The sequence below is a fragment of the Onthophagus taurus genome, chromosome 7, assembly GCF_036711975.1.
Source record: "Onthophagus taurus isolate NC chromosome 7, IU_Otau_3.0, whole genome shotgun sequence".
NCBI classification, from domain to species: domain Eukaryota; kingdom Metazoa; phylum Arthropoda; class Insecta; order Coleoptera; family Scarabaeidae; genus Onthophagus; species Onthophagus taurus.
In genome coordinates this window covers 28,903,351-28,924,322 of record NC_091972.1, presented here as the reverse complement: position 1 = coordinate 28,924,322, position 20,972 = coordinate 28,903,351, and the positions used below count along the sequence as shown (strand labels likewise).

Genomic DNA, 20,972 nt, shown 5'->3' with positions numbered 1-20,972 from the left:
TTTCTATACAAAGTTGTATGAGATTTTGGATTTAGTTGTTCCTAAGAGATTGTGTCGTAGATCCTCATACCCTATTTACCAGCGGAATATAAAAGACTGAGATGTTTGACTAAACAGAAAATCTCTGATGCGTATAGTTCCTTTACTATTAATGCTGAACAATCGCTTAGTTCTAATCCTCGTAACTTTTGGAGTTATATAATACAGAAAGCAACGACCTCCCGACTTCCTGGCAAAATGATGTATGATAAGTCCACCTACACTGATCCTGATAAAATAGTTAATGCTTTTACAGATCAATTTTTTAGAGTATTGTGACGCCTTACCGGCAAAAAAAATACAAATAAAACTATTCACAACACAAACCAATTACAAAATTCCACGGCGCAAGTACGGGTCCTCGCCTAGCTCAGTGAAGATGGGGAGGGTTTCATTTCTAAGGCGCCACACAGTTATTCCCGTACGGCCGACGAACTGTGACGTGATGTTAAGCAAAATATGAAAATTGTAAACGAACACACAGATAACAGACAGGAAGATGAAATTTGAGTTGCATATAAAAATAATAACTTTTATTAAAAAAATAATAAGTACAGGCAAAATAAAAAAAAGTTTTGTTTCTTTCCAAACATTCAAAATGACGTAAAATCAAACAATAACAAATAATGAACTCCAAAATATTAATGTTAGCGAAATAGAAAATTAAAAAAAAGAATTAACCAAAACAAAAAAAATAAACAATCAGCAAAATTATATATAAAAACGTTTGATTGAACGAAATTTCGCTCTTAGAAAAATTACCAAAAGAAAAAATTGGCTCTTACTAAAACCTGCATGAAAATAACAAAAAGAAAAAATTAGGAAAAGAAAAACAAAAGTTTTAGGATTCAAAAATAGATTAAGTAGGAAATTAGTTTAGTATATAGATATATATATTATCTATATACTAAAATATAAAATATAAAATATAAAATATTATTATCAAATAATTAAATAATGCCGAAACTAACTAATTTCCAAACAAGATATGACAAGCCACATGTTTCTATCAGTCCAGCCGACCGTCCCGAGGAAGTTTCAGCAGCCAGCGAGCTACCGTCGAGCTACCGTATAGCGACTATTTTTTATGATGCGGAATTAGAAATCGTAGACCGACCAAACCGATTTCAAACATTTACAAATATCATGAAATAACCGTTGAACGATTCTAAAGATGATCCGCTTATTATTAATACAATAATTCACCGAAAATCATCCCGCATCATAATTAATTAAATTACTCCATTCCTGATGGTCATCCGTTGAAAATATTGTCCATGTAGGATTGCCCCGAACATCACCCAACTGCTGGAATTGTTTTGTGTTAAGGTGCGCGTAAATTAATACCGATTAATTGGTGTTGACGTGAAACACGTGGTCGGGAAAACATCTGTGAATATAAGTGCCGTAAACAGTGGCCGATTTTGTTAAAAATATTTTTGTGATTTTCTGTATAAGTAAGGGTATCTTTTGATTTGTATTATAAATTTTTCCGTTAATTATTGTTGATTAATTGTTAATTACTCCGCCGTTCTTTAACCGGTTTTACCCGTTCAAAAACTATAATTATGTAATTTTATGTCCCGCATCCGATAGCGCCGTCAGAATTTTGCTATTTTTGTTAATTAGCGCCGCGCATTGTAAATTAGTCGTTGATAACTTGTACTGATACGATCCCCCACGCGGAAAAATCCAGTTTTCGCCCCAAAATGGTATAAATAGCCGGCCAAAATTCTGACTTTGAACAGTTCTTCATCAGATCTACAACAGTTCTTCATCGGTACTACGACCGTCTTCAACAAGTACTACAACAGTCTTCGTCAATAGTTAATTTCCGAAATATCCGTATTTCAGTTTACCGTAAGTCCAATTTATTTTGATAGACTTTGATTTTATTTTGCTGTTAATTTTCATTGATTGTTGTACATTTTGTCCCAACCTTAATACTCTTGGAAGGTTCTTCGAGTATTCCGTTCCTTTGCACCTTAGGAAGGTTTCCAGGTGTATCCCATACCTCCGCCTCATTTTTTTTATTTGTTTAATTTAAATTCATTTATTATAAAGTCAAAGTCTTGTCAATTTATTCCTACCGTCCCCATTCTCCGACCGTGGTCACAAAGCAATAAACTGCCCTCCTATTTGTTTATTTTTAATAAAGTTGATAGTTATTTGTTTTCCGAATTTTTCTTGTTTTCTTCTTTCCCATACCGAATCCCTGGATCTCCGACTGTAACCCCCAAAAGTTATCTGGAGGCGAAAGAGTTCCTTAACTCTCTAAACATAAGGTGGCGCCCGAGACCGTTAACATCCCGAACACATAACAGGGCACCAAGACCCCTTTTCCTAGGACCGAACCAGAATAAGGTCGTTGCAACATGAAAGGTTAAAAGAAATAGGAAACGTTAGAAAAATGTACGCTTACCTCTGATGTTCGAGGTTTAAAACCAGAAAGATGAATTTTAATGTAAATACACCAAAAATCCGAAAGAATCCGATGACTTGAAACGTACAAACACGATTTCAAGAGAAATGCAGCGGCGATGAATCCGAAAATTCACGAAACGGCAAAATTTCCAAAATCCAAAAATGGCGAAAACCCAAAAATGCCTCAAACACCAAGCACCACAATGTATCGTAACTGGTTACTCAAGAAGAGACCCGAGACCCCCGAGACGTATGTAAAGCATTGTGGCTATGCTTTTAAATAAAATTAAAGGGCAAAAAAAAATTACACCTGCGCGCTCAATCAACACATCCACAAAGAACGAAAAACGAAGAAAAATCAAGAAAAGGAAAGAAAATTTATCTGAATGGATAAAAGGGATTTAGGGAGTTTCGGAATCGAGATCGTTGCTGAAATAAACAAAAAATCAAATTAAACAAAAATTAATAAAGTTAAATCTAAATAAACACATATATTTCAATACCCGCATATATGCAACACAAATTTCCCACCAACATAAAGAAAAGATAACAAATAACATAAATTCCAAACAAAATTCAAATTAACTAAAGTAAAAAAAAAAATTGAACCGTAACAGTATATGAGAACCGGTATAAAATACAAGGAACTGAGGTATGTTAAAGATAAAAGTATTGAACAGCACATTGAGGCGTCAGCAGTTGAATTAACAGGCAGGAAGATGATAATCCTGTCCATCTATAGGTCTCCTGACGGCGACATAAATACCTATCTAAGTGCCTTAAACGAGATCCTAACTCACATTGATGAAAATTATCCAAACTATAAACTTATAGTATCAGGAGACTTCAATATCGATTTTCTGCATGAAAGTGTCAATAAAGCCGACCTATTAGAATTGATGAGGGAATTTGGACTGCAACAAACGTTTGACTCACCCTCTAGAGTGAATAGAAAAACTAGTAGTTGTATTGATAATATATTTTGTAACCTAAATAACAATTGTCTAAGAAACACCACGATGCAGCTTCACATCGGTGACCACTACGGACAAATACTGATGATAACCAACAAAGATCTAAAAAAGGAAAAAACGCAAAAAATTAAAAACAGAATTTATAACGATAAGAACACTCACTTTTTTAAAATCGCTCTTTCCACAGTGGATTGGCAGCCTCTCCAAAAATCCGAGAACGCAGGTGAGTTGTATGATGTTTTTCATAACATATTCTGTGCAGTCTTCGATGATTGTTTCCCGTTTGCCTATAAGAAAAAACGGAATACTAAATTTAAAACAATTTATATGTCTAAGGAGACTAGAAATCAAAGGGACACACTAGATCTTTTGGGGTGGCTGGCCTCTGTAACTAGGTCCAGAGAACCCTACGACAAATATGCTCAATGTAAACAAAAGTACTTTGATCTCTTAGAGAGCGAAAAGAAAAAACATTACACGAGAAACATTTTAACGGCCGATAATAAACAAAAAAAGTTGTGGGAGGTTATTAATAAGGAACGATCCTATCATCATGCACAAAAAGAAATAGGAACGAATTTAACTGCACAAAACTTTAGTAACTACTACGCTGAAGAAGTTGAAAAACTGGTAAAGGGTTTGAATCCGACAACGACGAGTTCCAACGTTTACGTAAAGAATACAGCAAGAATTTTTTCAAAAAGTCTTTACTTTAGTCCCTGTACCAAGACGAGATAACAAATATAATTAATCATTTAAAAACCAAAAAGAGCGAAGATGTCTATGGACATTCAACAGCTGTTGTAAAGAAAGTTGCGAATGAAATCTCTGAACCGCTTTGTATGGTTTTAAACAAATGTATTGAAGAGGGAGTTTTTCCCGAAAGGATGAAACAGGCCAGGATCGTTCCAATTTACAAAAAAGCAGATGACAACGATTGCTCAAATTACAAACCGATTGCCCTCCTTCCAGTGTTTTCGAAAATCTTCGAAGAAGTAATAAAACGCCGACTAATCAGCTACTTACAAAAAAATAAAATATTTGACGACAGCCAACATGGTTACAGGACCGGAAGATCGACGATCACAGCTGTTACCCGAATGATACGCGATGTCACGGAAGCTCATGACAATCGAGAAAGCGTGGAAATGACCTGTTGCGACCTCACCAAAGCTTTTGATACGGTGGACCATAATCTATTACTGGATAAGCTCGCCTTTTACGGCGTACGGGGATCAACACTAAGTCTAATTAAATCGTATCTGAGTAACAGAACACAATATGTCGCTTGGAATGGTTCAATATCCGATGTGAAAAACAATAGATACGGTGTACCCCAAGGATCAATCCTGGGACCGATCTTATTTATACTGTATATGAACGATCTTCCTCGAAACATAAAAAACTCAGAAACGTATCTATATGCGGATGATACGTCGTTCGTAGTAAAAGGGAAAACGAGAGAAGAAACACAATTGAGAACTAACGATGTCTTAGAAGACGCGTCTGATTGGTTGCGAGCGAACAAGCTCATCCTCAATGAACAAAAGAATCAAAAAATTAACTTTCTCACGAAAGGAAACTATAACGTGGTGAACTTTCTTGGCTTGAAGTTGAACAATCGTCTCACCTGGGATGACCATGTGAGTGCCCTTCGTAGAAGACTCGCGAGTGCAGTTTTTATGGTGCGAAGATTGGTGAAGTGTACCGAACCTGAAGTAGTAAGAACAGCATATTTCTCTTGTTTTCATGCAGTGGCCTCATATGGCATCTCCATTTGGGGTTCGGGTCCGGGAATCAACAGGGTGTTTAAGCTACAAAAGAGTTGTATCCGCGCTTTGTGTAATGTAAAAAATTTAGAATCATGTAAAGAACATTTTAAAAAAATTGATATACTTACCGTGCCCTGCATGTACATACTTACCTGTGTTAACCATGTGCATAATAATACACAACTCAATGACATAAACTCCGTACATCACGAATATAATACGCGACAAAAAGACTCTATAAGGGTTCCGTATCACCGTCTTAAGGTGACCCAGCAAGGTGTGGACTACCAGGGTACAAAACTTTATAACAAACTACCGGATTGCATAAAGAACATGAACACCGCGCGTTTTAAAAATCGTGTTAAACATTTTTTGGTGTCTGAGGCCTTTTACTCGGTAGAAGAATTCCTAAGTAATGTCCACCGTATGACCGAACTGTATTAGTTAAGTTACTGTTTTAGATACTCATTGTTGAAATATACATATATATTTTGTATGACGTCTGTCCAAAAACTTTTTTTTTGACATATAAATAAACATTAAACATATACTGGTGTCTGCTGACAACATGGTTGATGTACACTCTACGTATGCTCCAGTATTTGTTGCTGATGTCACCGAAGCACAAGTTCTTCATTTCCTAAAAAGGTTACCTGATAAACTTACTGATGGTGATTACATGGTGGTGATGATGATCTTAGTGCATTTTTCATTCGTGATTGCTGTACAGTTTTTGCAGTTCCGCTTCATTTAATAATTAACCTACCCTTAAGCACTTGCTCATTTCTTAAACTTTGGAAGCGCTCGCGCATTGTTTCTATATTCAAACGTGGCGAACGTACCAACATTACTGATTATCGATCGATATCGTTATTGTCCAATTTCGCTTCAACGAAGGTACTTCAACGGATTATTTACATGATGATCTGATTTATTTGCAGGTTCAATCATCTGTGTCACCATATCAACATATCAAGCGTCGCGCGTCGTTCAACGATTACCAATCTCGCGCTGGTTACTGGGGTGATTTGTGAATCTTTGGATAGGGGCGGTCAGGTGGATGTCGTATACACTGATTTTTCTAAGGCATTCGATATGATTCATCATGACGTACTCTTACGAAATCTACTTTAAAGTTTAACTACTACAAATTTGATGACATAATAAAAATAGCGGTAGCCATGACTTACTATGGTAATCAATTATTTTAAACAATTTCCTAAGTGTCTAAAAATGATTTAGTAAGTTGAGTTGACCTCTTGAATGGAACATATTCTGATCACCGGGTTGATTTGAATTTTGACTGCCATCAATTCTGTCCAAGTGCCAATAATTGATAAATCGGAGTTTACAAAGTTTGTATGGTTTAAAATAATTTTTGGAAAAGGTTTAACACGTTAATCTTAAAATTACTCACTGTATGAGGTTCATTTGTTCTTCTGTTTTTCGTGCTTTTTTTGCTGTCCTGAAAATGTGATCGATGGACTAGGAATTGGCTGGAAGTCGGCTGCTCTTGTCCCTTTATACTTTTTCGTTTATCATTAAATGCTCGGTATACCGTTTCATTCCGAGTCTCTATGTATGCTATCGGGATGCAGCTGCATAACTCCCGTTTCAGGGATTTTTCCATAAACCGTTTATAATGATTTTATCGCCTATATCCGCTACTTACGGACATACTGTATGTGATTTCATATGTAATTACTTTCATTTGATTTTCTTTCCTTAATTGGTTTATTATGATTTTAATGGATATCCAATTTTTATTAATACCCTCGTGGGGTATATTTTTTTTATTATTAAAGGTCATTGAGCGTTCGTTGGTGAATTTATCGATATTTTTAAGATCTATTAATGTTAGGGGTGGGGATGAGGATATCGTTCGTCCGTACCACGTTTTCTGTTCCCACCTCTTCCTCTTTTGCTATCGAGCTTTAGTGTAGTACACTTGTTTAATTTTTGCGTGTTAATTAATAACCGCGTGGTTGTAGAAATTTTTACTGAAGATTCTCGTGATTGGTTTTGGAGATCTTTTTTCCGAAGTCTCGCCATCTCCGCCGAAATGGAATCCCAGTTTTCCTTCGCATGAAGGATTACCGGGGGGACCCGCTTGGAAACGTGTTCCAATCGAGGACGCACGGCCTCCGAGTACTCGTCCTCCAGGTCGCTACTGGCCTTTCTTTTCCCGTTGGATGGACCGACTGCCACGTCGACATCCATTTTACCCGCCGGGATGGAAGCCAACGCCTCGGCGAATGACCTCGGAGTGGAGGTGGTCGCCGCCTCCTCGAGGGAGGCGGTGCGCCCTGCCGCGCTGGTCGTCGCATCCGCGAGGGAAGCAGTACGGCCTGATGGTGCTATGGCTTTCGCCTCCACTGGGGAGGCAGTGCTGCCAAGGACGGGGGTTGTTTCGGTTGTCGCCTTCTCGGGGATGGCGGTACTAACCTTACGTGTGCATTTGGTCGCCACCTGCTCAGGGGAGGCGGTGCGGCCTGCCGCACCGCCTCCCCAAAATGGTGAACGGTGAACGGTGAACGGTGAACGGTGAACTTGACGGGCCTCTTGAGGTTCCTGGAATCTTCCTTAACCCTCTTCATCGGATCTAAAACAGACGGAAAATATATTAGTTAATATTCGCTAAATTAGCGATATCGGAAGTGGATTTGGAAAGGACAGTCGGGTTCCCGGATCGTCAGACGAGAAGCAGCCTTGGCCGTTTATGGCGAAGGTGTTCAACGTCGTAATCCGTTAATCCCGCTAGGAGGGGATTTGGGTGGTCTTCGAGCCGCGTAAACTCGGTACTGGCTTTGTTCCGAATGAATTCCTCGATGGTCACCATCTGGGAATCATTGTGCAGTGTCGCATTACTGACAAACCAAGGAGCATCGAATGCCATCCTTAGGACCTTGTTCTGAACCACTTGGAGTTTTTGCACGTGCGAGTGCGCGGCGTAACCCCAGACTGAAGAAGCGTATGTCATCGCAGGTCTGATAACCGCTTTGTAGAGTCGAATCTTCCGGAGAGGATCCAACTTACTTCGGCGATTTATCAGAGCGTACAGATTAACCAGAGCTACCTTCGCCCGGTTCGCCATGGCCTCGATGTGACTTTTCCAAGTTAGTTTAGAGTCCAGAATGACACCCAAATACCTGGTTTCGGAATGCCAGGGAAGCTCGTTCCCTCGCAGTACCAACGTATCGGGGGGTCTCTGTCTACGCCGAGTAAAGAGTACTGCGGTACTTTTATCAGCGTTGATTTTGACCCGCCACTTTGCGAAGTAGTCTTGCAGCTGATCCGATGCTGTCTGCAGTCTACGAGCGGCGATCTCGGGGGACCAAGATCTGCTGTAGATGCATACATCGTCGGCGTACATCGCTAACTGAGTGCCCTCGCACCGGGGTAGGTCGCTAACAAAGATACAAAAGAGTATCGGTGAAAGCAACGACCCCTGAGGGACGCCAGCAGTTAGGATTCGCTCTGTCGAACGCGTACCGTTCAATTTGATGCGCGCCTTCCTACCGCCAAGATAGGACGCGATCAATTGAACCAACGCCAGGGGCACGCCCGCTTCTAGCATTTTGAACAAAAGTCCTTCATGCCATACTTTGTCGAACGCCTTGGCAACATCAAAAAGCGCCGCACAAGTGCTTTGCTTTCGATTGAAGCCTTCGGTTATGTATTCGACAAGTCGCAGTACCTGGTGTACGGTCGAATGTTTGGGTCGGAAACCAAACTGTTCATCCTGAATGAGGTTAGGATCTTGAACGGATCTTTGTAGCCTCGTCTGGACGACCCTCTCACATACCTTGCCGAGACAAGAAAGCAAACTGATGGGCTCTTGAGGGTTGTCGGGGGTTGTTGAGGGGATGGTTACCGTCCCTTCGAACACTGGGAAGACCGCGCCGAATGGTCGGACGCACCCCATTGGTTGGAATTCATCAAGCTGGGATAAACAGGAAGGCCGTTCGACTCAGAGGATATTATATTACAAATATCGTTACTACTAATCTTGTGAAAAAATATTCTAAATAAAAAACCCTGTTAAGTGTTGTTGAGAGTTTGACTCCATCACGTGTTTCCTGTCCCTCCCATCTCCGGTAACGAACATCTCTTCAAAAGACGCACGGCTTTACCCGAAAGGTTCTAGTTCTAGTTTAATTAACACCGGCCGTGAAAGTCTTCGTACTTATATTATCAACCTTTATGAGGAGGATATTATCAAACAAATTAACGATCTCGACAACTTATGTACAACTTATGTATATACAACTTACAAGGATCGCACTTACATATATTACCTACTATTAACTTAAAAATATTGTAAATTGCGACAATATTCTTTATTCAGATACTAATTTTTGGTTCTGAAAAGAACCGGTCGTAGTTTGGTAGGGAGGGGGATGTTTATATCGCCATTTATTTGGAACTTGTGTACTTAGTAACGGCCTTGGTGCCTTCGCTTACAGCGTGCTTTGCCAATTCTCCAGGTAACAGAAGTCTGACGGCAGTCTGGATTTCTCGACTGGTGATCGTTGATCTTTTGTTGTAATGAGCCAAACGGGATGCTTCAGCGGCTATCCTCTCGAAGATATCGTTCACAAAACTGTTCATTATACTCATAGCTTTGCTCGAAATACCTGTATCGGGATGAACTTGTTTCAATACCTTGTAAATGTAAATAGCGTAGCTTTCCTTTCTCTTGCGTTTCTTCTTCTTATCGGTTTTCGATATATTTTTCTGCGCTTTACCCGCCTTTTTGGCTGCTTTCCCACTAGTTTTCGGTGGCATTGTTGTTGTTCGTTGATTAGTTAATAAAATTTATCGGTGATAAGACTATCGACAGTAACGACAGTACACTACAGGAAGTATGCAGTGTTATAAAAATGGCCTGTTTTTGCCGTTTATAAAGTGGTAGCGTCGTATCAGTAGGTGACGCCTCCCGTTGCTACCGCTTGGCTGACGGCCGCTATTGGTCGAACCGTCGGCGCAGTTGGGTATATATATTTGAAAAACCTGTATTCCGCTCAGCTCTGTATTGAAACGTTGTCGACAACGATATCGTTTACGTTGAAACATTTTGTTGAACATTTCGGCACGCTACCAAGTCAACTAATTGTAAGCCATGTCGGGTCGAGGAAAAGGTGGAAAAGTTAAAGGGAAAGCAAAGTCCAGATCCAGTCGTGCAGGATTACAATTTCCTGTTGGTCGTATTCATCGATTGTTGAGGAAGGGCAATTACGCGGAACGCGTAGGAGCTGGAGCTCCTGTATATTTAGCGGCCGTAATGGAGTATTTGGCAGCCGAAGTTCTCGAGTTGGCCGGTAACGCTGCGAGAGACAACAAAAAGACCCGTATCATCCCTAGACATTTACAACTGGCCATACGTAACGACGAAGAATTGAATAAATTACTATCGGGAGTGACGATTGCTCAAGGAGGTGTACTTCCGAACATTCAAGCTGTTTTGTTACCTAAGAAGACCGAGAAAAAACCTTAATTTAATTACAACTTGGCCACACCATATTAACAAAACGGCCCTTCTCAGGGCCACAAAAAATATAGTCGAATAATGAACTATCGATGCCTGCTGCGGTGGTGTAATTGTATCAATTTTTTGAATGTAACAGTATTGTTAATTCTAAATAACTCTTAAGTGATAAACTTACCGAAAAATAACTTTCGATTTTTAAAGTTTCGATGTGACGTCATCAACAACAGTGACGACGTATTTTCACTACCACGGTTAACACATCTTGCGCGGGCACTTTGCCGCCAAAGTGTTACCGTGTAGCGGGCATCAATACCATGCAAAACGAGTTTAGTCGCGCAAGATGTGTTAACACTGGTCGTATTAATTATTTTTTCCACATCCACGCACACAACACCAATAAGTAAAAATGAAACTTGTTGATATATACTATGACGCATATTTTCGGGTTTTCGACGTACAATGACTAAATCGTCTTTATTTACCGTCTACCTGCTTGTTCGTGTGGATCTGAATGTTAAAGTTTTTTTTTCAACGGACCATCCAACCCGACATTTTCAGGTAGATGGTAAATAATGACATTCTAGTCGTTGTGCGTATTTCACCCGAAAATATACGTTGTAACAAAAACAAATTGTTAATACTGTCATATATTGTTAACGTGTTACGTATAAGAACGAACGAACACTCTACTCATAGATTCTTCGAGTTTTGAATATAACAAACAACATGGTGTTTTTTCATAAGTTATAATAGTTAAGATAAGTTCGTTCCAACCGAACAACCGTACAAATTTGCCCCGTTCCTGTACGCGTACACGACTAATTCACGACTTTCTTTTGCGCATGTTCCTTGGAACGGAACCCTGCCGAGAATTGGTGCTGCAAGCACAGTTTACCATTTTAAACGAAATTCATTTACTTATTTTTTAAACAATAATGAACTAAAAAAACGTAATAGCGGTAATAGTAGAAAAATGAAATAAAGATATGCATGTGTTTACAATTATTTGCAATTATTTTTCTTTTTTTTTCTTCCTCCCTACATAAACTGTTTTAAACTCAAACTTATTATATTTTTTTTTTCTGGACGTTTTTGCAATACAGAATTTTATGTATTTTTTTTTGTATTTTAGCGAAATAAAGATATTATTATTATTATGTGTTTACATATTTATTGATTAATTTATCTATAAAAGTTATCATAAAACATGCATAATATGAAATAAAAGTTGTTAAAAATTTGTTAAACAAAATACCCGAAACATGTAAAAGAATAGAAAATAATCCAAATATACGCTTTCATAGTAAACATAACCATAACAAATACTAACAGACAGGCTGCACAAATGGAAAAGATCCGAAATTACAACCACCATAAATTGTATACCCTCGCTTCTCTGCGGTTAAGGGTACTTAACCATTTCTACCTAATACGAGACCGAGAACCCTGCATAGTTTAGAAAGTCAGGAAAGTCAATGAATTTCTTTGAGTTCATTATACTTAACTGTATTGGTCAGTAAACTATATAATAATAATATTAATAACATCGAAAACGTAAGCCTAAAGGCCGAACTAAGTCAGAATCAATATCTGATTCTTCTAAATTATGCATATGCCGTGCACGATTTGTGTGAACCCAAAAGATACCTCTTTATTTATGACTTGTTTATGTGCACCATCATAAAACTATTGCCCTTTCTATTGTTAAGGGTCTTTTACAGCCGTATCGTAATTCCGGATCTTGGTGTGGACGACTATACATGAACTTGTCTGACGGCTCTTGGAACCAGAGAATAACATAATATTCTGTGGTTGGAATGCTTGACAAAACGTCGCGGACCAGTCCACGGTTCAGTCGGACCGTGGCAGCACTTTTCAACTGCGTAGGATTGCGGCCGTCAACTGGTAGTCTGAAGTATGGTTGGAACGAACCTAACACATGTACATATGTACGTAATTGTCCGGATTGTATGTGAAAACATTCTTTAACTTTCATAAATATAGTGGTTCTGAAAAGAACCGGGTGGTCATGTTGAATACAGAACAGTCGTCCTCAAAATTAAAATAGGTACATAATTTAAATTTCTTAACCCCCAAAACCGTAGAGAGTACGACCTTGCCGCTTAAGGGCGTAAACGACGTCCATAGCAGTGACGGTTTTCCTTTTTGCGTGTTCAGTGTACGTGACAGCGTCGCGAATAACGTTCTCAAGGAAAACCTTTAAAACTCCTCGAGTTTCTTCGTAAATTAATCCTGAGATACGCTTTACACCGCCACGACGGGCAAGACGTCTGATGGCTGGTTTGGTGATGCCCTGGATGTTGTCACGGAGTACTTTGCGATGACGTTTGGCGCCTCCTTTCCCAAGACCTTTTCCTCCCTTTCCACGACCAGTCATTTTTCTTTGATAATTCGATTTTCTTTTTATGTAAGTATAACGACAAACTAACAAGCACCGACTAGGGACTACCGTTTCCGGTGAACGGTGAACGGTGAACTTGACGGGCCTCTTGAGGTTCCTGGAATCTTCCTTAACCCTCTTCATCGGATCTAAAACAGACGGAAAATATATTAGTTAATATTCGCTAAATTAGCGATATCGGAAGTGGATTTGGAAAGGACAGTCGGGTTCCCGGATCGTCAGACGAGAAGCAGCCTTGGCCGTTTATGGCGAAGGTGTTCAACGTCGTAATCCGTTAATCCCGCTAGGAGGGGATTTGGGTGGTCTTCGAGCCGCGTAAACTCGGTACTGGCTTTGTTCCGAATGAATTCCTCGATGGTCACCATCTGGGAATCATTGTGCAGTGTCGCATTACTGACAAACCAAGGAGCATCGAATGCCATCCTTAGGACCTTGTTCTGAACCACTTGGAGTTTTTGCACGTGCGAGTGCGCGGCGTAACCCCAGACTGAAGAAGCGTATGTCATCGCAGGTCTGATAACCGCTTTGTAGAGTCGAATCTTCCGGAGAGGATCCAACTTACTTCGGCGATTTATCAGAGCGTACAGATTGACCAGAGCTACCTTCGCCCGGTTCGCCATGGCCTCGATGTGACTTTTCCAAGTTAGTTTAGAGTCCAGAATGACACCCAAATACCTGGTTTCGGAATGCCAGGGAAGCTCGTTCCCTCGCAGTACCAACGCATCGGGGGGTCTCTGTCTACGCCGAGTAAAGAGTACTGCGGTACTTTTATCAGCGTTGATTTTGACCCGCCACTTTGCGAAGTAGTCTTGCAGCTGATCCGATGCTGTCTGCAGTCTACGAGCGGCGATCTCGGGGGACCAAGATCTGCTGTAGATGCATACATCGTCGGCGTACATCGCTAACTGAGTGCCCTCGCACCGGGGTAGGTCGCTAACAAAGATACAAAAGAGTATCGGTGAAAGCAACGACCCCTGAGGGACGCCAGCAGTTAGGATTCGCTCTGTCGAACGCGTACCGTTCAATTTGATGCGCGCCTTCCTACCGCCAAGATAGGACGCGATCAATTGAACCAACGCCAGGGGCACGCCCGCTTCTAGCATTTTGAACAAAAGTCCTTCATGCCATACTTTGTCGAACGCCTTGGCAACATCGAAAAGCGCCGCACAAGTGCTTTGCTTTCGATTGAAGCCTTCGGTTATGTATTCGACAAGTCGCAGTACCTGGTGTACGGTCGAATGTTTGGGTCGGAAACCAAACTGTTCGTCCTGAATGAGCTTAAGATCTTGAACTGATCTTTGTAGCCTCGTCTGGACGATCCTCTCGCATACCTTGCCGAGACAAGAAAGCAAACTGATGGGCCTGTAGCTTTGCGGGAACGTTAGGTTCGCCCCGGGTTTCGGTAACACGACGACGTCCGCGCATTTCCACTTGGTAGGGAAATGCCGCAGCCGGAACGCCGCATTGATGATTCCCGTCAGCGAAACGACCGCTTTTAAAGGCATGGCCTTTAAAGCAGCGTTTCCTATCCCGTCCGGTCCCGATGCCTTCTTCGACTTACATCTCGCGATTGCCTCTTTCACCTCGGTCGGAGAAGCGTGCTCGATATGCCGACGATCTTCTACGGCCAGCCGCCTACTCACTACGCGTTCGACTCGATCGATGAAATCTTCATCTTCGTCATCGTCGCATAGCGGGCTGCACTGGTTTTCGAAGTTATCGGCATGAGCCTCTGCTTTCTCTTCGAGAGTGAAAGCCATTCCGGTTTCACCGTGAATGGGCGGCATGCGCGTCGTGTTCCCCTTCAGCACCTTGACCATCTTCCAACAGGAGTGATCGTCTTCGGTGTTCAGGGCGTCGAGTTTGGCGTCGAAAGACGCGTATCGGAACTCCGCGAGCTCCCTTCTCACATCACCGCGCAGACGGTTATAGCGACGCTTGAGATCGGGATCCCAATTGCGCTGATAAGTCCGCCTGACGCGATCACGCTCCCGCATAAGTTCCCTGATGTGCGCCGGAAGCACCCATCGATGGTCCTTTACGGGAATCGTGTTGGTCGCGAATCGAAGAGAATCCTCGATTGCGACCGTGAGTCGTTCAACAGCCTCATCCAGTTCCTGAGCGTTGTGGATCGGTCGTATTTGTCCCATATTGTGGTGCAAGTGGTCGCTAAAAGCCGGCCACGATACAGTGGAACGTTCAACCGGGACGCGAACGTCCGGGACGTCTCCTAGCTGCAGCAGCACAGGGAGATGATCGGAACTAAGTTCGTTGAGCGTGGTAACTCTATGAACTAGTCGGACATCTTTAATTACAACCACGTCCAAAACGTCAGATCGTTGTCCTTCGTTCGACGGGTAATACGTGTGGTCGGCGGGGGCATCGGTGACAATGCCCGTCTCGTCGGTAAAACTCCGCAGTATTTTACCGTTCGCGTTTGCGATCCGACTGTTCCACGATGGGTGCTTAGCGTTTAGGTCGCCGGCGATAACCACGCCTTTGTCCGTATCCAAGACACCCGTTAGATCGTCTTCCAACAACCGCCGATTCGGCGGATTGTAGGCGGCGACCAAGCGGACGCACCCCGATAGTGTTCGTACCACAATCGTAGTAGCTTCGAGATGTTGAAGAGGGGGAGTCAGATCTTCGTAATGATCCAAACTGGTCCTTACAAAGATGGCTGTCCCGCCGCCTCTTGCTCCAACTCTATCGTTTCGATAGAAGCGGTAATTGGGCAGCCGTGGCCTGTCGCCCGCTCGCAGATGGGTTTCGCAAATGAGTATCGCGTCAAGGTCGTACCTTTCGGCGAACTCGCGAAGTTCATTCTGTTTACAGACAAGGCCGTTGGCGTTCCAATAAGCCAACTCAAGCGATTGCGGTACTCTCGGTCTTCGATGAGTCATCATAAGAGTTTCATCATCTCGGACATGATTTGGACGCACAACTTAACTCGTGCGTCCCTATCGGATTTGTCGATTTGGATGACCTCGCTCATCATCGCCAGTATGTTGACGAGGGGGTCGGTTGGGGGTTCAACCGCCGCCTGTGCCGCAACATTGACCGGGAATGGTGTTTCAGCCACCGCGATCGACCCGCTTTTACGAAGCCTCCTATTGCGACGCCTCCTCTGCGACCTCGACAGCTTCGGGGGGTCGTCGGTCGCCTTTTGCTTCGGCTCGTTGAGCTTAGCTTTGGGCGCCGCGACCTCTTTCCGAACTACCTTGGTAGCTGGAGCGTTCGCTTTGGGGGCAACGTTAGCGTTGCCTTTCGGCTTTTTCGCCTGACTACTAACCGCTTTCACGGGTTTCGCCGCGACTACTGGAGCCTTTTTGTCCCCCTTTTGCGCCTGAATAGGTGCTTTCGGGGGAACGGTCGCTTTGACCTTTGGGGCTGCCGCCGGTGCCCTCTTTTCCGCCGCCTTCGGGTGTTTTGGGCACCCTTTGTAGTTGGCGGTATGAGGGCCACCGCAAAGGACGCACTTGGCGGGCGCATCCTTTGCTTTGGCACAGGAAGCCGTCGGATGGTCACCAGCGCACTTCACGCAACGAGGTGCACCGTTGCACATTCGTTGGGAGTGGCCGTAACGCTGACAGCGATGACACTGGCCGACTTCCGTCTTCTTCTTGGCGCTCTCGACAGTTATGGTTAAAGCCATGACCGTCTTGAGGTCAAAGATCCGTTTGGCGTCCGCGGTCTTTTTCAAGACGCACAGGACTAACGGGATCGGCCTCCTTTCAGAGCCCTGGCGCATACGTTTTACCGTATCGGGCCAGAATCCCTGTTTTCTCAGGTCGGCAGCAATGCTGTCCTCCCCGATACTGGTAGGGACGCCTCGAAAAACCACCTTTAACGGCTTTTCCTCCGGTAGAGAGAATGTGTGGTACTGGTGTTTACCAGCCATCAACATCTTCACCAGGGCGCGATAGGCTTCCGCGGTGGGGAGCTCAATCTTGATTCCTTGCGGAACCGCTCTGGCTTTCGAAAAGGCGATCCGAAGTCTCGCCATCTCCGCCGAAATGGAATCCCAGTTTTCCTTCGCATGAAGGATTACCGGGGGGACCCGCTTGGAAACGTGTTCCAATCGAGGACGCACGGCCTCCGAGTACTCGTCCTCCAGGTCGCTACTGGCCTTTCTTTTCCCGTTGGATGGACCGACTGCCACGTCGACATCCATTTTACCCGCCGGGATGGAAGCCAACGCCTCGGCGAATGACCTCGGAGTGGAGGTGGTCGCCGCCTCCTCGAGGGAGGCGGTGCGCCCTGCCGCGCTGGTCGTCGCATCCGCGAGGGAAGCAGTACGGCCTGATGGTGCTATGGCTTTCGCCTCCACTGGGGAGGCAGTGCTGCCAAGGACGGGGGTTGTTTCGGTTGTCGCCTTCTCGGGGATGGCGGTACTAACCTTACGTGTGCATTTGGTCGCCACCTGCTCAGGGGAGGCGGTGCGGCCTGCCGCGCTGGTCGTCGCATCCTCTAAGGAAGCAGTACGGCCTGATATACCTGCCTTGGCTGCCGCCTCCGCTGGGGAGGCAGTTCTGCCAATAACTGGTTTCTTGGTCGCCGCCTTCACGAGGGAGGCGGTGCGGCCTGATGATTTGGCTGCCGCCGCCACAGGGGAGGCAGTCTTGCCAAGAACGGGGGTAGCGTTGGTTGCCGCCTTCACGGGGATGGCGGGTCTGACCTTACGCGCAGATTTAGTCGCCGCTTTCAACGGGGAAGGCGGACGGCTTGGTGGAACGGGTGTCAATGTCCCGTTCTTATCGATAATGTGTGTGTCGACCACGCTTGCAAACAAGCGAAAGTCTACACACGATGCGGATAAAGTTTTCTTCTCCATTTTAAGAGGCATTTCTGCCACCTCAAAACGGTTTGGAAAACCCAACCCAACCCTAAAAAGGGCGCTCTTAATTTCAAAAGAAACTTATCTGCTCTGGATTACGCCTTTGACGAGGTCGAAAATGAACCTTCACCCTTCCTTCGCTCACGCAACAGGTCGGACGAATTCTTCAACTTCTCTCCAGGCGATGTTGCTCTCTTCCGTTTTACCGTTTCCGGGACTTTTCCCGCCCTTATATAGTGGCGCAATGGACACGCCTACCGATTCTACGACTCGACCAATCCGAAGCAGTCACGAACACGTTATAAAGCAGCCTTCAACCGAGCGATCTCTCAGTTTACTTTGACAAACTATACCGTTCGATTTACATACATATCTCTCTGATCTTTCTTTATCGTCGTACGTATCCCGTTAAATAATAAAGTAAAATGGCTCGTACGAAACAAACTGCTCGAAAATCTACCGGAGGTAAAGCGCCACGTAAACAACTCGCAACTAAAGCGGCAAGGAAAAGCGCCCCCGCTACTGGTGGTGTCAAGAAACCGCATCGTTACAGACCTGGAACCGTAGCTCTTCGAGAAATTCGTCGTTACCAGAAAAGTACCGAACTTCTGATTAGAAAGTTGCCCTTCCAACGTTTGGTTAGAGAAATTGCCCAAGATTTCAAAACCGACTTGCGATTTCAAAGCAGCGCCGTTATGGCTTTGCAAGAGGCGAGCGAAGCTTACTTGGTCGGACTCTTCGAAGATACGAACTTGTGTGCAATTCATGCAAAACGAGTAACCATCATGCCGAAAGACATTCAGCTTGCTAGGCGCATTCGCGGCGAAAGAGCCTAATTTGCATCATCTACAATCAATCGACCATACCTTCCCAACACGACCGGTTCTTTTCAGAACCAATCACTTGTTTTATGAAAAAGAATTTTCGTTTTGCTCTCTTAAGTCTGTGAATTTTATGAAAGCAAAAATGATGTTTCAGTATGGACTTCAGATAATGTAAATTTTCTAGTTTCTAAACGTAATAGCGTGTAATATTTTTATGGTGGCCTTTAAATAAGAATTCAATGTGAACTTAAGATGTAATCGAGAAAAATTAATTTCTTTTTTAATTTATATGAAATAAATTCAATTAAATAATTTAAACTTAATTTGCTTCCATATGCATTCAAATATTGATGATCACAACGAAGGTTGTAATGTTAGATATGTATGTATCTGATTCGCAATACGATTACAGTTACAGTGGTGCTTCGGAGTTCGTCGGTAATCCGTTCCTTAGAAACCGACGAACTCCGAACCGAATTATCCCATAAGAATTAATGGAAAATGAAGTACATCGGACATAACTGACGGCAGTAGTTTCGTCTACGCAGAGTTTAGAGTTCTTCCCGTGAACTCGGCCCAAGCCTTATTCTTCAGTAGAACAGCTTGATTATAGTAGCTTATCCAGAAGTCCTTTAATATTATAATTAAAATAATATACACATATCACAGAGTGTTCCGTGACTCGACCGACAAACTTATACCATACACTCTGTGGGTCATATATGTAGGTGAATTCCTCCTTGTTTCGGGGATATCGAAATAAAAATAAATAAAAAAAATAAAAATGATTAAAGCAAATTTATTCATTTATTTATTTATGAATGGGTAGCTAATTAACACAAAATTACAGCGGCTGTTCAAAATGAGAAACGCCATTTTCTAAACATGCAGCTATCCTTCGTGTCATAGAATGTTGCCAGTTAATTATCGTCAATTCTTCTTTAGCGAATTAGTAGCTTCAACTATTCTGACAATCAACTTTTCGCGTGTATCTAGCTTACGATTAGACTATACACACGAGATTTGAGGCAGAAAAAATGTAGAGGCGACAAGTCCGGTGACCGAGCTGGCCAATGTACAGGACCACCTCGTCCTATCCACTATTTCGGAAAATTTTTATTAAGAAATACCTTCACTTGTGCGACTTGTCTCCCAAAATGTGGTGGTACCCCATCTTCCTAGAACCACATGCCACGACGAGCTTCTAGAGGAATATCTTCCATGTAATTCGGCAATTCTTCTTCAAAAAAGTGCAGGTAAGTGTCACTAAGACGTCCTTCAAAAAAAAATGAGGCCCAATAAGATGATTATTTAACAACCCGCACCACACGTTGACGGAAAAACGATATTCATAGTTAACAACGACTATTTCGTGTGGGTTTTAATAAGTCCAGATGTAAGAATTACATCTGTTGTTAATACTATTCCTTGTAACTGGGCCTCATCCGTAAAAAGTACGTGTGATATAACCTCTAAATTATTTTGTAACCACTGGCAATACCGTACTCGATTGGGATAAAGTCCATCATAGTGTAGAATTCTCCATACGTTGGTCTGAGCAATTCCCGTTGTATGAGATATTCCAGGAATACTGGTAGTAGGACTTCGTTCAACTGCATTTAAAACTGCTTCAGCGTGCCAATCTCCATCTCTTTCTATACGACAACGTGGGAATAATCCCGTCTCTCTCAAGTAACGAAAAACGTTTGAAAATTTTGTGTGGTGAGGCACAATGAGATCGGGGTATCGCCTAAGGTGCTTCGCAGCTGCAGCATGTCCACTTCCATTGCAAAAACCATATACGAAAACCGTATCAGCATATTCTGCATTAGCAAAATGCGACATAATGGCTTAAATTAATAAGACACCACAAAAATCATTAATTTGTCAAACGGTAAATCGTCAAGACTAACAGTCAATTTTTTTAATACCGTCGATATCTTCGAAATAAAGACGGATTCACCTATAGTTGATATATCATATATTATTTTGATCGTAATAACACCCGGAATATATGGTATAAGTTTGTCGGTCGAGTCACGGGACACCTGTATATAAAAATATAATGTATTCATTAGTATATCGACCAACGATACGGTCGAATTCGTTCGAATTTTGAAAGTGTTTCGGTAAATGTGTTTCATATAGACTTTCTTGAAATTGGCTATTACCAATTGATCCGTGGGTTG

General features: G+C 42.8%; 4 protein-coding genes across 4 annotated transcripts; 2 read left to right on the top strand and 2 right to left on the bottom strand.

Annotated features, from left to right (window-relative positions):
* Positions 1-9,539: 9,539 nt before the first annotated feature.
* On the bottom strand, positions 9,540-10,094 carry LOC139430719 (histone H2B). Its single transcript, XM_071197937.1, has one exon. It carries the CDS (start codon positions 9,995-9,997, stop codon positions 9,626-9,628), a length of 372 nt encoding a protein of 123 aa, XP_071054038.1. The 5' UTR covers positions 9,998-10,094; the 3' UTR covers positions 9,540-9,625.
* A 157-nt stretch (positions 10,095-10,251) lies between these two features.
* On the top strand, positions 10,252-11,339 carry LOC111413935 (histone H2A). Its single transcript, XM_023045083.2, has one exon. The coding sequence runs from the start codon at positions 10,332-10,334 to the stop codon at positions 10,704-10,706; it is 375 nt and encodes a 124-aa protein (XP_022900851.2). The 5' UTR covers positions 10,252-10,331; the 3' UTR covers positions 10,707-11,339.
* Positions 11,340-12,701: 1,362 nt separating this feature from the next.
* Positions 12,702-13,168, bottom strand: LOC139430721 (histone H4). Its single transcript, XM_071197940.1, has one exon. The coding sequence runs from the start codon at positions 13,096-13,098 to the stop codon at positions 12,787-12,789; it is 312 nt and encodes a 103-aa protein (XP_071054041.1). The 5' UTR covers positions 13,099-13,168; the 3' UTR covers positions 12,702-12,786.
* Positions 13,169-18,299: 5,131 nt separating this feature from the next.
* LOC139430716 (histone H3) lies at positions 18,300-19,101 on the top strand. Its single transcript, XM_071197934.1, has one exon. It carries the CDS (start codon positions 18,385-18,387, stop codon positions 18,793-18,795), a length of 411 nt encoding a protein of 136 aa, XP_071054035.1. The 5' UTR covers positions 18,300-18,384; the 3' UTR covers positions 18,796-19,101.
* The last annotated feature ends 1,871 nt before the right edge of the window (positions 19,102-20,972 follow it).